Source organism: Urocitellus parryii, chromosome 1 (assembly GCF_045843805.1).
Source record: "Urocitellus parryii isolate mUroPar1 chromosome 1, mUroPar1.hap1, whole genome shotgun sequence".
Taxonomy (NCBI): domain Eukaryota; kingdom Metazoa; phylum Chordata; class Mammalia; order Rodentia; family Sciuridae; genus Urocitellus; species Urocitellus parryii.
This window is the reverse complement of record NC_135531.1, coordinates 161,039,970-161,057,536: the sequence shown is the minus strand read 5'-3', so window position 1 is coordinate 161,057,536 and position 17,567 is coordinate 161,039,970. Positions and strand designations below refer to the sequence as shown.

Genomic DNA, 17,567 nt, shown 5'->3' with positions numbered 1-17,567 from the left:
TTTCAAAAGACATAAACTCTGTGAGAGGATGAATGACTGCAAAAAGGCATTAGAGGACATGTACAGATATAGGCTTACATTACGTACTTATAGAAAGTTGACAGTTGACATAGAGGAGACACTTAGGTCAGATAATTAGTATCTATCATTTCATTTTTATAAGACAAGACAAATGTCTTAAATATTACAGAATTAAGTTACATGGGGGAGACAACAATCTTAATGCTCACCTACAACTTAGCCCTAAGGTTTGGAGCCCATCTCTGGGTCCATCATGGACATAAAAAAGACTGGCATCCAACACGGCCTAGGAAGGCAATGTGGCTTCCCCAGGGGATGGATTTGACTCTCAGGACACAGGGGTTGGTAACCATGGCCCTCTTTTTACTTCATGGACAAGGATTTTCCTCTTTTTCTATGTTCCAGAAGGAGAGAAATGTTACTATGATTCCCTCTACACTTTTGGTTATAACTTCTTTAGGATTTGATTTTTGTGTTATTTCCAATGTATTTACATTCACACAATTGTGTATCATAGATCTTCCATATTTATTTCACACATCACTAAATGAAATCACTAAATATGATCAAATGATTTCAGGATGTTCTCATAATTGATTCATAAGGTTTGCATCTGTGACTTTACTAGATAAAAGTACTACAAACTATTTGATGAATCATAAACATATATAATCTCAAATGATTATAGCAAATAACTTGAATTATACTCATTTATAAAATATGCATTTAAAAACATTATACATTTTATGAAAAATAAATAGAAATGATGGTGTAAATTAAAACAAAAATTATTTTGTAAGTTGAAGGACCCAATAAGGTGACATTAGAGTAAGCAGTATAAATTCTGAAGCACAGCTATGAAGAGCATGATCTCTAATCAAGAACCCTAAACAGGGAAATTAGAATAATACTGAAAAGCATCTTTATTATTTCCCTGAGAACAACTGTCTTTGCATTACTCTCCTCACAGCTTCCTTTACCTGTTTGTTCCTGAGACTGTAGATAAGAGGATTCAGGAAGAGAGGAACCATGGTGTAAAAGGCAGAGAGAACCATGTTCTGGAGGGTGTCAGAGGTTGATGAGGACCTCAGGTACACACCTGCACCAGAACTAAGGAAGATGGACACCACGAGGATGTGAGGGGTGCAGGTGGAGAAGGCCTTCCCTGATTCGGGAAATTTCAGCACAGCAGAAAATATGCGAATGTATGACATTGCAATAAGAGTAAAGCAACCACCACCAATTGCCACAGCAGAGACAAGAAGAAGGACCATGTTGCTGGTGGTGTCAGAGCAGGACAGCCTCAGCAGAGAGGGGACATCACAGAAGAACTGGTGGACCACGTTTGACTGACAGAAGGACAGCCAGAATGTGTTTCCAGTGTGCACACCTGCATACAACAGACCACTGACCAGGGTGGCCAGGGTCATGTGGACACAAATCTGAGGATTCATGATGAGGGGGTACTGGAGGGGCTGGCAGATGGCCACATAGCGGTCCCAGGCCATGATGGTGAGAAATAGCATCTCCACATATGCACAAAAAATGACCAAGAAGATCTGGGCTGCACAGCCAGCCACTGAAATGGCTCTGTTGCCAGTGAGAGAGTTGACACAAGCATTGGGAACAGTGATGGAAATGTAGCACATATCCAAAATGGACAGGTTCCTGAGGAAGAAGTACATGGGTGTGTTCAGGTTCTGGTCAGCAGTGGTGACAGTGACAATGAGAAGATTCCCTAACAAGGTACCCAGGTAGGTCATTGAGAATATCGTGAAATAGAGGAAACTCATATTCCAGCCATCAGGAGAGCCCAGGAGGAGAAATTCAGTTACCATGGTGGCATTGGCCATTTACTGGAAATTCAGGTTGACTGGGATGATAAAGAGATAAAAGTGGAAAGAAAACAGATTCAATGCAATTACTTTATATATTCATATGCACCATTTTTTCTTGTATTTTGTGGTTAGATTCCCTGCAAAGGAAGGTCACTCTTGGTTTTCTGATATGTTTACTCATATCTGAGCAGAGTGCACCTCCCAGTTCAGGTGTGGAGGTCTGCACCTCAGGGTCTGGGTGTGACCTGTAGGGCTTGTGTTCAGTTCCTCCTCATCAGGCCTCCCCTGACCTCCTGATACTCCATGCAGAGCATGTGACAATGTTTTTTTTTAAATTTTTTTAATGATCAGTAATATAGTTACCTACATTCTCTTCCATGAATACAATTTCAACATTATTTTGCCATTTTCCACACTAAATAATTCAAAGTATGATTAATAATTCCAATTGTAATTAATTTTCTAATATTTTTACATAGGAAACTCTTCATAATGTAGGAGTATTTAGCTCCATGAACATGAAAAAATTTACTCATGAGGAAAGAATCTCAAGTATTCAAAGTTTCCCATTCCAGGGCTGCAGGACCAGTGTTGTGGTAAACTGAGGTGATCTGACTGCATCTGGACTCTCCTGCAGTCCCCTAGTCTCCCTGCTGCTCCCCATGATGGGGTGGTGCTGTATGCAGACCACACAATCTCAGATAGGGATATGGTCCTGTTCCCACTGGGGCTCTCTTTTTCTCTCCAACACAAAATCAGTGTGAGGTGTTTAAAGCTCCAGATTCCAGCCCAGCTGACATTCTCCTAAACTTTTATTTTTTACCTTAATGTGTTTTTACTCTGTGTTCAGCACCATGAAGTTGAAGATTCCTTTGTCTACATAATAATTTGTCATTTTCTTGTTGACACCTTCCATTTTAACCCTTTCCTCCAAATGTCATGATTATACAAAGTGATCCTGGCTGTATACCCTAGAAGGAAGATTTTGCTCATATTTATAGCACTTATGAAGCAGCTCAGACTGATTCAATCCCAAATCACTAAAATCATCGTTTCTTCAGCACTCTGAAAACCTGGGTCCACCTCAGCACCTTGCCAGGTTAACCACACTTATCCTTTGAAAAGCGATTTTCCTCATGAGTTTGTCTGGCCTTTACTTTTGTGCCCTGACACAGGTACGTTGGTGTTAATTTCACAGTTAATTTCAAGGACCCCTACACAGTCTAACTTCAATCTCTTGCTTGCCTTATTCCCCATTTCTCCGTGACACAAACCTGAATCTCACACCTCAGTGACCCCCTTGTTCACAACATGCCCTAGAACTTGCTGACAGAGGACCTTTTCTACTGTGACATAATGATTCCATTTTCCTCATTACTATGTACTGAGCTTTAAAGGAGGCTCAAATGCAACTTTTCTTCAGAAACCCTCTTGTATCTTCTTCTATTTCTCTGTAGTGTTAGAAATCAACATGTTATTCTACCTTTCAGTAAATCAGTATGATTTATCCCTGGAAATGCTGTTGCAAATTCCTTGATTTTTGATCATGTATTGCTTCAAGTTTTTATTCTCATAGTAGCAAGTGCATGACATCATGCATAGTAGTTACTAAAAAATGCAATATAGCATAATCGACTAACTGTTAACATGAACTAAGTTTTTATTTGACTTATTTACAAACGAGTAACTCCTAAATTGGTGAAGCCCTTTCTTCACATCTGTAAGAAATACAGTGTTCCTTCTTTTGAAATAACTCACACTTGCCTTTGGGCATAACATAAGATCTTTTCAAATTAGGTAATCTTTCCACAAATATTTACTAATGATTAATAACATGGGAAAATCTGCTCCGGATACTGGTTTTAGTAAAAGAGGTAAATTATCATCTTTAAAACATAATTTGAGTATTGTGAAGGAAAAATAAAATGGTACATATGTAAAAAGTCAAATAAACATGAAAAATTTTGAAAGGTATATACGATGAGACTAATCAGGTTTCTTTATGGAAATCTGCCAGGTTTTTCACCTTCTATCCTAGATTCTGGTATCTTCAGGAGTTTTTGTTGATCATCCCAGAACATCTTGTCACATACAGATGGAACATAAACTTGGGTTTAAATTTAGAAGTTGCATAGAACTATAGAGACATTTTTTTTTAAATGTTTAAATTTTCTGTGTGTGTGGTGCTGAGTGCTGAACCCAGAGTCTGGTGCACACGAGGCCAGCACTCCATCAACTGTGATATGTCCCTAGTATTCTTTCTTTATTATGGTTTTTAACACTAAACAACCTACTGCTTTTCTTTCTCCAATAGAACTTAGAAAATTCTCCACAACTAGTTTGAATTATAGGAACTTACTTCATGTCCTCTTTTCCTTGTGTGATTTTGGTATAGTTTGATAAATTCATCTCAATTCAACTTTCTTTTTTTATATTCCAGTCAATATCGGGAAACTTCCAATTATGGAGAACTGATGCAAAGTCATGTATAAATACAATAAAATAAATGTACAAAGCACCACCTATTTTTAAAAAGGGCCTGAGACAATTTCAGTAGATTCTAAATATATGGTGATTTTTTGAAGCTGGATTTTTTTAAAATATGGCTTAGATTGCATAGGTTGAATTTAAAATTTTATATGGTTCTGTATGACATCCTCATTTTAAGATTCCCTCTTAAAGACAATAAGATGAAGGTATGAATAACAGAAAGGGTTGGTAGAAGTGAGAGTCAGGACAATGTGTGTGAGGAGAACTAGCATGTTTTAACTCCAGGAACATGAAGAGGGACTTCCCAGGTGCTTTCTCTGCACGTGAAAAGCCAGGACTTTTTATTTTTTGTATTTCTCTTGATAGTGTTTCAAATAATTAAATATATGATAAATAGATCATTTCAAAACTGCTAAAAAATTTTTGGTTTGAAAGATTCAATAATTAATTATTTCTAAATTACATTTTCCTTGTTAGGAAATTGATTAGTATCTTTGATAAGCCATTGAGGAATGCTGAGGTACATATAATCTGAAAATTGAAATATGCTTCCAAATGTTGCACAACTTGAAATTTATATTGATACCATTAGACACACACATCCTTATAGTCATACTTAATATATACTCAGTAAAAAATGTTAAGAATACAACTGAAAATTTGGGCACAGTGACACATGCTTGTAATCCAGCAGCTCAGGAGGCTGAGACAGACTCAAAGCTAGCCTCCCAACTTGTCAAGACTGTGTCTCAGAATAAATAATCAAAAGGGCTGGGATGTGGCTCAGTGGTTAAGCACCCCTGGGTTCAATCCCTGAAACCCCAAAACAAAAAGTAACAAAATGAATAAGTGAAAAAATGTATTGTGATCAAAAGAAAGGGGTGAGATTAATTTTCAAACTATTCCAATGAAAATTGTGTTCTACACTCCCTTTCATCCCTGTTTAATGTAAATCTTCTTCTCAAGCTCTTCGTCCCTACCCTGTCCTTGTTTACTCCCCTTATATCAAAGGAGTCATTTGGTATTTGTTTTTTAAAGATTGGCTAGCTTCACTTAGCATAATCTGCTCTAATGCCATCCATTTCCCTCCAAATTCTATGATTTTGTCATTTTTTAATGCAGAGTAATACTCCATAGTATATAAATGCCACATTTTTTTTATCCATTCATCTATTGAAGGACATCTAGGCTGGTTCCACAGTCTTGCAATTTGTATACGGGGTAAAAGCGGGAGTTCATAATCCACGTGAATCAACCGTGTAATATGATGTATTAAGAACTATGTAATGTTATGAACGACCGATAAAAAAAAAAAGAAAATTGTGTTCTACATTAAATATATTATTTCCCACAGTTATTTACATATGTGCATGTTTATCAGTTGTATAAAAACATTCCTATCTACCTAACTATCCTATACCATATTTTGCATTTTGTGCTTGTTGTCTTCATGTGAATGTGTTTATTTTTCTCTGGAATTTTACAAGTATGCTATAAGGAATAGTAATCTGAAAAAGAGAATTTTAAACTATCCAGAATTAGCGTGAAGAATTTTCACACACTATACTTGCATCCACTGTGCAGACCTCCTGAAGGTCTCTGTGTTCCTATTGCAGCAGTGGCAATCACCCACAAAACCATAGTGCACTTTTAAGGAGTCTCCATGCTTGCTGTGTTCTTCTCAGAATTAAAACTTTTCCTGGACTAGCTGACTCTTTGGATGACACTGTAATTTGCTGAACAGAATAAAAGTAAAGCTCAGATGCATTGAAACTCTAACTGCTTATTACTCACTCCTGAGTGTCACTTGTTGTCAACATGGAACAGAACCATGTCTCCCCATGCTTCCCCCATCAATTGTGTCTGCAGCCAGGGTGAATCTGTCCAGTTAGCACAGTGCTATGTAGGATGTGGGGAGCTCAGTCACCTCTGCTTTATGTGAACCTGGTGCCTGGCCAGTTGGAGCAGGGCCCCCAGGAGCCCAGAGCTCAGCCTGCAGAGACAGCAGGAGGCCTGAGCACACCCCCAAGAAGCAGCTCCTACAGAGCCCAGGAGAGAGGACCTGGCCACGTGCCAGCATGGACAGTGGAACTGCTCTGCCACACATGGTTGTAAATCATTACTGAGAAGTGAGTAACACTGAAAAGACTGATGGTTCTCCCTGTGTGTTTTCATCTCTGGCCTCCTGTCCTCATTATGAATTAAGGGTGTTGGTATGGATCAGGTAACATCAAGGCTGGTGAGCAACTCTCACTCACTCACCAACTTGTAAGTGGGAAACTGTTCACACTGTAGTTCAGCATAAAAATTTCTTATCATTGACATGAAATTCACATGACATAAAGTTTACCTTTGTGACAGTTCATGGTTATAAATGTAGTAATATTTACTACATTACCAAGTTGTAGAATATCCAACTGCAAGTTGTTCCCAGATACTTTTATTACTTCAGATGAACCATCTAATCTGTTACACATGGTCTTACAGACACTAGAAAACTCTAGTTATATTCTGTACCTCTGAAATTATATATTTGTGAAATTTCATATAAATAAAATCATTCAATATATGTTCTGGCTTGACTTACCCTAACTTTTTCAAAATCAGTCCACCCTGTACAGGCATTGTTTGTACATTCCTTAGGATGAAGGACATTCTGTTACAGGTACATTCCACAGATCTTTAAATCAGCACATCTATCTGTGGACTTATTTCTCCTCAATCTGGTAATATAATGTGACTGATTTATTGTGTATTATAAGTTTGGCCATTTGGTCATCTCTAGTATACACTCTGCACTCTATGTGATTATGATGAAGAACTGTGTCAGATTTGCATGGCTGTGACCAAAATACCTGGTTAAAAAACAAAAAACACACCCACAATAAACAAAAACCAACCAATTTGGGGAAGCATATTTTGACTCAGGGTTTCAGAGTTTTAGTCTATCTTTGGCCAATTTCATGACTTTGTGCCCATGATGGGGGCACACTGAGGACCAACACAGCAGAGGGAAGATGCTCAGCATATGGCTCCAGGAAAGAAAAGGCAGGGAAGAAGAATGAGGGTTAGGGTTAGAGGAAAGCTATCAGGGATTAATCCCAGTGGGCCACATTCTCCAGCAATGTCCCAAATGCCTAAATCTACCACCCAGTCAATTCAAATTAAGATGGATTGATTAGGTTGCAGCTCTCATAATCCTATCATTCTACCTTTTAAAATTCTGTCTCAATTCAGGAACTTTTTGAGATACCTCACATTCCATCCATAATGTTTCAATCCAAGACCTTTAAAACTCATGTCCATTTCACAATGCAAAATGAATTTAGGCCATCTCCAACTGTCTGTTAGTCGTAACAATTCCAACTTTACCCTAAAGTTTGAGCCAAATATCTCACCTAAAACTGAAGGTAAAATCTTGGTTTTGAGGCCCCATAAAAATCAAAAGCAAGTTACATGCATCAATATCCACTGTAGAACATAAACCTTCTTATTCCAAAAGAACTTAGTAGGGCTGTGGAAAGAATGGGTGATGTAGAGGAAATACAAAACCAACTGAGAAAATAACTCCATCTGTAATTCCTCATGTAACAGCTAAGACTCTTGACTGTAAGACAATATTTCCAAAATGTTTGGTAATTCCTGCCCTTTGATATTTCCAGTTGCAGAGCACAGGGTCTCTCTTTGCCTTTTCTTGGCAGAGAGATTATGCTACTGGTAACTATTAATGTCTTGGGATTCCATGCCAACTTTGGCTTCACATTCACAGCTTCACCTATTCACCCTGTCAGGGGGAGCCTGCAGGGCCTCAGGCAATGCTACAGTTCACTTGGTCTACCAAGCCTTTCTTTGAATTGATGGTGGAAGGCATTAATTTGAGCACCCTGCATTCCTGTAGAGCTGGCACAATGTAAATGATGCTAAAGCCTGATGCCACCTCACCATAGTTGGGTCCCCCAAATTATTACAATGGTGGTTTCTGAATGTCTTCCTTGCTTAGCATGGTAAAACAACTTCTTGTGCCCGCTGTGCAAACAGGGTGGCCACAAGACACTTCTCAAGGGAATATTCCTTTCTACATTCTTGAGTGTGCAATAGGTATGGTCTTGCAGATTTATTAGATGCTCTCAGCTCCTTTCCTATTGAAGAGGTATGAAATACTTTGCATCTCTTTAGGGCTTGCAGTCAGTTTACAACCACTCAGTTTTGGGATCCAACTTTTAAAATGATGTCTTTAAAATTCTGATCAAATCTAGCTTTTAACTCTACTGATACAAACAAGTGATTCCTTGCAGTTGATATAATACTCTAAAGTCATTGATATAAGTATTCTAAAGGATTTATGAAGGTGGAAAAAGTCAGATGGTTCTGGCATAACTCTCAGTTGTGAATATTATCTTAAAAGTCTCTATAGAATAAGTTACTACATTGCCTTGTTGATTGCTAAACTTTCATTATACTTCTAACTCTGTACTGGGCTCAGGCTCGGTCTTCTGCAACTTTCATCCCACAGACACTGACACTCATAACCATGGGAGATGGTGATGTGCATCAGGTTTGTGATTGTCTCATGGTGGTCGTGTGCTGCTTGCAGTGGGAACTCCCTGAGCAAATACACAGTTGAAGATCCCCCAGCTGCTATGGTGACACTTTGCCTATGAAAAATCAGGGCAAAGGCTCAGAGTTATCAGTCTGAACCTTGAAACTGAGATACTATCTCCCAGGGATCAGAGATTCTGAGCATAGATAACAAGAACCACAATGTCTCATTGGTAGTGGGAGCCTCACACCTGCCTGCTTTGTTGAAATTTTTCCACAAATAACCTTTTTATGATAAAACCTATAAAATAAATGTGCTGAACCAGCTCGGGGTTACTCATCTCAACCAGAGATGAGTGTCCCACCTGATCCCAGCATTCTCTCTAAAGGTTTTTGTGTGTTTTGTAAAAATCTCTGGTCATCCCTGTGTGGTATCTGAATTAATGGCCATGGAGGTGGCAACTCATGTACTCTTAAATATTGTTTCCTTATTAGAGTAAACCTAATATTTTATGAAAACTGGCTTAATAAATAGACCTAATATTTCAGAAAAGTTGGCTATCCAAAATATATCTTTGACATAATGATATTACTATAAAAATATGCTTCTTGGCTCATGACTAATACTCAAAGTAAATTTTTTTACCACTTCTGCATATGATCCATATCACACCAATTGATGGGTCTTTGCATTATTTCACACACAATGTGAGCTATAATAAAGTCCTTATATCAATATTTTTTGTTCATCTCCTTTGACTCAAAGTTTTCCAAATAAAACATATGTTAAATATCCAAAAATGTACCCCAGAGGATGCGTCTCAATAGGACTGATGGTTGCAATTCAATTTCTTTCCTCCTTTATCTGTTCAATTTAAACTTCATTTATGTGGACACCTCAACTCATGAAAAACTCATAAAATTAGATACAGGAAGCCATAGTTGAAGAGGAAATGCATGTCAAGGTGGAGTTTGCTGAATTTATCTGGAGTTCTCCAAAGGTCTTTTCCTCTAGCAGGAAACATTGGAGCAGTGAGAACCAGAAACCATGGACATAGTGTGTGGGTGGATCAACTCTGGTGGATCATATAGAGGAAGTCAAGCCTTCCCACATCAGGCAGCACTGGGGTGCTCGTTGGCTCCTACTGCAAGTATTCCCTTGTCTGAAAATTTAAGAAATGCCTTTATTAATCAATATCATACATATAGGCTTTTATATTGCCTTAGGTAATAAATTCATTTTTATTTTTAATTCACATTTTCCTATTAGTGTTTTGGTGAACGAAATTGATTGTTTAGAATTTGGAATTGAATACACTGATTGTTTTTTGGTATAAATATTTTATTCTCATTTTGTTATATCAGTTCTCCTAGGTAACTTGATATGGAGCCTATGTCAGTCATAATTAACAATTAGCAAAGCACATGCCAATGAGGACATTAAAATGTTTGGAAAGAAATAACTCATGTGAGATGATGAGCTGCCACAAACTGAGCATAGGGGTGCACACCTGCAATCCCACACATGAGGAGGCTGATGAACATGATTACAGGTATGAAGCAAGACTCTGAAACTCCTGGAATCCCTAAGCAACTTAGCAACACCCTATTTTCTGTGATACAATTTGGCACATTAGAAAGAAATCACTGGGTGAGTCTTGAAGTAGGACACTAAGTTTATTAGATGGTGGGTAGGAATGGCAGATAGAAAGGTAGCTCTGCATCCTTCAACCTTTTGCAGAAGGTAGGGTACATTTTTATATCCCCAAAGGACAAGCTACCAGTAATTCAAAACCATAGTAACATGGGGAGTGAGTCAGAATTACCTAGTTCAGGGTACAGTACACAGCCCAAGAAAAATAGGAACTAAAATGAGAACAACTTACATATGTATTTCCTAATAATATGCTGTGAAAGAATAATTGAAACTTTTTTAGTCTTATTTGTTGTCACACAGGCTGTGCTTGGCAGAAGGTGGGTCATGTAAGCAAGTTTTCTCATGTGAGAAGCATTTTTCATATGCAATGGAGTCTCAGGATAAAATGGAGTTTGTCTGGTCAAAGCATATATAGTCCCACATTAAAAACAGAAAAAAGTCTAGGATGCAGCCTTGGTTCAGTCCTGCTGAGCACAACTACAGCAACAACAACCAAAAAAAAAAAAAAAAAGGCCAGAAATGCACCTAGAGGTTTACTTTACAAATTCCAAAAAAAAAAAAAAAAAAAAAAAAAAAAACTGAGAGAAATTTTCAAGTTTACATGGGTCAGACAGTGAGGCCAGACAATTCCTGGCCACTTTTTCATAATGATCAGTTATGACTCATTACAATAGTTATTATATAAGTAAGATGTATGGGAGGAAAACCCTTAGAAAACTTACCTGCAACTCAGCCCCGAGTTTGTGTCCCCCATACTAGACCATCCTAGACACAATAAAAGATTGGCAGCCATAATAGCCGGGGGAGCCCAAGGTGCTCTTCCCCAGTGGATGGATTTTAATATTGGTTCATGATGGATGTAAACTTTGCTCTGTCTTTTCTTAATGGACAAGGAGCATCTTCCTTTTTTATATATAAGAGAATTGGGAAAAAGTATCATTGTGATTCTCTCTACATTTTTTATTACAAAGTTTTAAGGATTTGATTTATATATATTTTCATAGTAATTAAATTTGAGCAGACCAATATCAAGTGATGAAATGGAATACACCACCAGAAGTCTATCAACCAAGAAAAGCCCAGGACTGGATGGATACATAGCCAAATTCTACAAGACCTTTAAGGAAGAAGTAACACCAATACTCTTCAATTTATTTCACTAAATAGAAAAAAAAGAGAGAGCACTCCCATACTGATTCTATGGTGCCAATATCATCCTGATTACAAAACCAGGCAAAGATACATCAAACAAAAAAAAAAACTTTAGAACAATATCTCTAATGAACATAGATGCAAATATTTTCAATAAAATTCTGGCAAATAAAATGCAAAAACGTGTCAAAAATATTGTACACCAAGATCAAGTGGGAATTGATCCCAGGGATACAATGTTGGTTTAACATGTGAAACTCAATAAATGTAATTCATCACATCAATAGACTTAAAGTTATGAGGGGCTGGGGATGTGGCTCAAGCGGTAGCACACTCGCCTGGCATGCATGCGGCCCGGGTTCGATCCTCAGCACCACATACCAACAAAGATGTTGTGTCTGCCGAGAACTAAAGAATAAATATTAAAATTCTCTCTCTCACTCTCTCTCTCTCTCTTTAAAAAAATCATTTAAAAAAAGATAAGAATCATATGATCATGTCATTAGATGTAGAAAAAGCATTTGACAAAATACAGCACCCCTTCATGTTCAAAATACCAGGGAAACTAGGGATAACAGGAATATATCCCAACATCATAAAGGCTATCTCTGCTAAGCCCCAGGCCAACATCATTCTAATGGAGAAAATTGAAGGCATTGCCTCTAAAAACTGAAACAAGACAGTGATGCCCTCTTTCACCACTTCTATTTAATATAGTTCTTGAAACATTGGCCAGAGCAATTAGACAGATGAAAACAATTAAAGAGTTACATGGGAAACAAAAACTCAAATGGGCACTAATTGATGAAAATATGATTTTATACCTAGAAGATCCAAAAAGCTCCACCAGAAAACTTCTAGAACTAGTAAATGAATTCAGCAAAGTACCAGGATATAAAATCAACACTCATAAATTAAAGACATTTCTGTACATCAGTGACAAATACTCTGAGAGGGAAGTGAGGAAAACTACCCATTTACAATAGCCTCAAGAAACAAAAATACTTGGCAATCAATTTAAAGAACAAGGTGAAAGATCTATACAATGAAAATTATAAAATGCTAAAGAAAAAAAAAGATCAAAGAAGACCTTATAAGATGGAAAAATCTACCTTGTTCTTAGATAGGCAGAATTAATATTATCAAAATGACCATACTAACAAAAGCACTATACAGATTTAATGCAATTCCAATCAAAATCCCAATGGTATTCCTCATTAAAATAGAAAAGGCAATCATGAAATTCATTTGTACAAATAAGAGACCCAGAAAAGCTAGAGCAATGCTTAGGAGGAAGAGTGAAGCAGGTGGCATTGCTATACCAGACCTTTGACAAAATACAGCCTAAAACATACTACAGAGCAATAGTAACAAAAACAGCATAGTATTGGCACCAAAACAGATTAGTAGACCAATGGTACAGAATAGAGGATACAGAGACTAACCCACAAAATTACAATTATATTAGACATGCATTAGAGAAAAGATAGCCTCTTCAAAATATGGTGATGGGAAAACTAAAAATTTATACACAATAAAAAGAAATTAAATCTCTCTCTCTCTCACTATGCACAAAACATTAAAAAGTTCAAAACTTCAAATCAAAGTGGATCAAAGACCTAGGAATTAAACCACAGACCCTGCGCCTTAAAGAAGAAAAAGTAGGCCCTAATCTTCATCATGTGGGATTAGGCCCCAAATTCCTCAATAAGACTCCTATAGTGCAAGAATTAAAACCAAGCAACAATAAATGGGATGGATTCAAACTAAAGAGTTTCTTCTCAGCAAAAGAAACAATCTTTGAGGTGAATAGAGAGCCTACATCTTGGGAGCAAATTTTTACCCCTCATATATCAGATAGAGCACTAATCTCTAGGATATATAAAGAACTCAAAAAGCTAAACACGAAAAAGCAAATAATCTAATTAATAAATGGGCCAAGGACCTGAGAAGAAACTTCTCAGAAAATGATATACAATTAATGAACACATTTATGAAAAAATGTTCATTACTGCTAACAATTAGAGAAATGCAAATCAAAACTACTCTAAGATTTCAGCTCTCTCTTTTAATAATGGCAACTATTATGCATACAAACAACAATAAGTATTGGGGAGCATGTGGAGGAAAAGACACACTCATACATTAATGGTGGGATTGCAAATTGGTGCAGCCAATATGGAAAGTAGTGTGGAGATTCCATGGAAAACTTGGAATGGAACCCCCATTTGACCCAGCTATACCTCTTTTCAGTCTATACCCACAGGTCTTAAAAATAGCCTACTACAGGGGCACAGTCATATCAATGTTTATAGCAGCACAATTCACAATAGCTAAACTTTGGAACCAGCCTAGATGCCCTTCAGTAGATGAATGTATAAAAAATGGAGCTTATGTACACAATGGAATATAACTCAGCAGTAAACGAGAATAAATTCATGGCATTTGCAGATAAATGGAAGGCATTGGAGAAGATAATGGTAAGTGAAGTTAGTCAATTCAAAAAAAAAATGCTGAGTGTTTCCTCTGACATAAGGAGATTGACTCATAGTGGGTAGGGAGAGGGGAATGGGAGGAAAAGACAAACTCTACATAGGACAGAGGGATGGGAGGGGAAGGGAGAGAGCAGGGTTTTAGCAAGGATGGCAGAATGTGATGGACATCATTATATAAAGTACATGTATGAAGACATGAATTGGCATGAACATACATTATATACAACCAGAGATATGAAAAAATGTGCTCTATATGTGTAATAAGAATTATAATGCATTCTGCTGTCATTTACTTAAAAAATATAAAATGTGTTCTATATGTGCAGGAGAGATCGTAATGCATTCTGCTGTCATATATAACAAACTAAAATTTTAAAAAATAAATAAATAAAACATTACCAGCAACAAAAACAACAAAATGACTATCACAAATAAAGACAGAGGTTTGCATCACAAATTTGAGAAAAGTGAAGAAATGTAAGAGTTGGCATGGCCCAGACAACTATCGTTTATTTCTCCATGATTATTAGGACCAAGTCATTAGCACAACACTACAGGAGTAAGATGTGTAGAAGACAAACCATCAGAAAGCTGACCTCAATTCATAGACATAATCAAGGACTGGCCCCTGTCGTGGCCAAAGAAGCACAGGCTGCTGTTCCCTGTGGAAAGTTGTGAATGTTGGGACATGGGGTGCATTAATCATTGCCACTCTTTACTTCACAGAAAGGAGTCTCTTTTTTTGCCTGGTTCAGATGGAGAAAAATGTTACTGTGAAATTCTTTACATTTTGGCTATAACTTCTTTAAGATTTGATTTTTTATATATTTTAAAAGTAAGTAAATTGACAAATTATGTATCACAGTGTTTACAAGTAGGTTCTACACTGTTCTGAATAATAGCAAATTATATAAGAATAAGTAATCTCCAGATTTTATAGGTTTTCTTTGGTGACAGTATTTAATATAGGTAATTGACATATGGGATGATTCTTTAAAATATATAACCACAAATGAGTTTAGCAAATATATTGAATTATATTTAATCATTAAAAGGTGCATTGATGAAATAACACAATCTATGAAGGAACCCTTGAAATGATATGGTAAGTCACAGAAATATACCTTACAAAATAACTCAGCTTCTAATAATGCAATAGAAAGGTAGACAGAGTAACTTGTAAAGTTCAAATATAAAGAGGATTGTATCTAATTAAGAACCACGATCAATGAAATTAGGATGATGCTGAATGGCATCTTTATAATTTCCCTGACAACAACTGTCTTGGCATTACTCTCCTCACAGCTTCCTTTACCTGTTTGTTTCTGAGACTGTGGAGGAGAGGATTCAGGAAGGAAGGAACTACGGTGTAAAAGGCACACAGAACCATGTCCTGGAGGGTGTCAGAGGTTGCTGAGGACCTCAGGAACACACCTGAGCCAGAACTGAGGAAAATGGACACCAGGAGAATGTGAGGGGTGCAGGTGGAGAACACTTTCCCTGGGGCTCTGGTGGGAAATTTTAGCACAGCAGAAAATATGTGAATGTATGACATGACAATAAAAAGAAAGCAACCACCACAAATGACCACAGCATAGACAAGAATAAGAAACTTGTTGCTGGTGGTGTCAGAGCAGGAAAACCTCAGCAGAGAGAGGATGTCACAGAAGAACTGGTGGACCATGTTTGACTGGCAGAAGGAAAGCCGGAATGTGTTCCCTGTGTGCACACCTGAGTACAGCAGACCACTGAGCAGGGAAGCCAAGGTCATGCGGACACAAAACTGAGGATCCATTGGAGGGGCTGGCAAATGGCCACATAGCAGTCCCAGGCCGTGATGGAGAGAATCAAAATCTCTATGTATGCACAAAAAAGGACCAAGAAGATCTGTGTTGCACAGCCAGTCACTGAAATGACCCAGTTGATAATGAAAGAGTTGACAAAGGCATTGGGGACAGTGATGGAAATGAAGCATATGTCCAAGATGGACAGGTTCCTGAGGAAGAAGTACATGGGCATATGCAGATTCTGGTCAGCAGTGGTGACCATGATGATGAGAAGGTTCGCTAACAAGGTACCCAAGTAGGTCATTGGGAATACTGTGAAATAGAGGAAACTCAGATCCTAGCCATCAGGAGAGCCCAGGAGGAGAAATTCAGTCACCATGGTGGCATTGGCCATTTGCTGGAAATTCTGGTTGCCTGGTAAGATAAATAGATGAGAGACGAAGGAAAAAATAATTAATACAATTATTTTACATATTTATGTCCAGAGTGTTTTCTTGTATTTCACATTAGCTTTCCCTGCAGAGGAAAGGTCACTCTTCTTTTTCTGATATTTTTAATAATTTTTAACCATAGTGCATCTCCCAGTGCAGGTGTGGAGGCCTGCAGCCCATGGTCTACATGTGGCCTTCAGTGCTTGTCTTCAGTTTCCCCATCAAGGCTCCTCTAACCTCCTGAGACTCTTAAGCAGAGCACTAGCAAGTATTGGTCACCTTTTCTCCTGTTTGATCACCTGTGTGACAATACGTTCTTTAATGCTCTGTAATTTTATTACCTCATTGCCTTCCATAAATGCAATTTCACCACTTTTTTGCCTTTGTATCTACACTAAATAATTCAAATTATAATTTATAAATATTTTTGTAAGAATGGTGTCAGACTTTATCATCATGAACATGAAAAACTCACACATGCTCGGCCAGACCTGTTTCAGCTCCCCCAGGGGCTATTTTTCTCTCAAGTAGATCAGTGTAAGGACTTTAGAGACTGACATTCTACTAAACTTCTACTTTTTACCTTAATATGTTTTTACTCAGTGCTCAGAACCATGAAGTTGAAGATTCCTTTGTTTAGACAATCATTGTCCCTTTTCTTTTTGACACTTCCCTTATATACCAATCTTCTTAAAGTTATCATAAGTGTACAGAAAGTTACTGACTGCATACCCTACAAGGAATGTTTTGCTCATAGTTATAGCACTCCTGCAGCACTTCAGACTGGTTCAATCCTTTGTCACCAAAATCATTATCTCCTCAGCCCTCTGCAACCTGGGTCCACCTTAGCACCTTGCCATGTTAACAACACTCACCCTTAGAAAAGAGACCTTCCAAAAAAAAAAAAAAAAGAAAGAAAGAAAGAAAGAAAAGAGACCTTCCTACTGAGCCTGCCTGGGCTCCTCTGAAAATGTATGTGTCCCCCAATGTCATTGGTGGGTGGCCAGACTCGTGAACATTACTGTTAATTTCACAGTGTGGGTGAAGTTAAGGTGTCCTACTTAATCTACCTACAATCTTTTGCTAGCCCCATCCCCCATTCTTCACTGACACAAACCTGAACAGTGACTTCCTTGTTCACACCGTACCCTGGAACT

The 17,567-nt window shown here is 37.7% G+C and overlaps 1 protein-coding gene and 1 pseudogene across 1 annotated transcript; both read right to left on the bottom strand.

The window, feature by feature from the left end:
- Positions 1 to 947: 947 nt before the first annotated feature.
- LOC144256250 (olfactory receptor 14C36-like) lies at positions 948 to 1,874 on the bottom strand. The gene has a single exon (XM_077801352.1). It carries the CDS (start codon positions 1,872 to 1,874, stop codon positions 948 to 950), a length of 927 nt encoding a protein of 308 aa, XP_077657478.1.
- A 13,576-nt stretch (positions 1,875 to 15,450) lies between these two features.
- LOC144256218 (olfactory receptor 14C36-like) lies at positions 15,451 to 16,373 on the bottom strand (annotated as a pseudogene).
- Between the last annotated feature and the right edge of the window lie 1,194 nt (positions 16,374 to 17,567).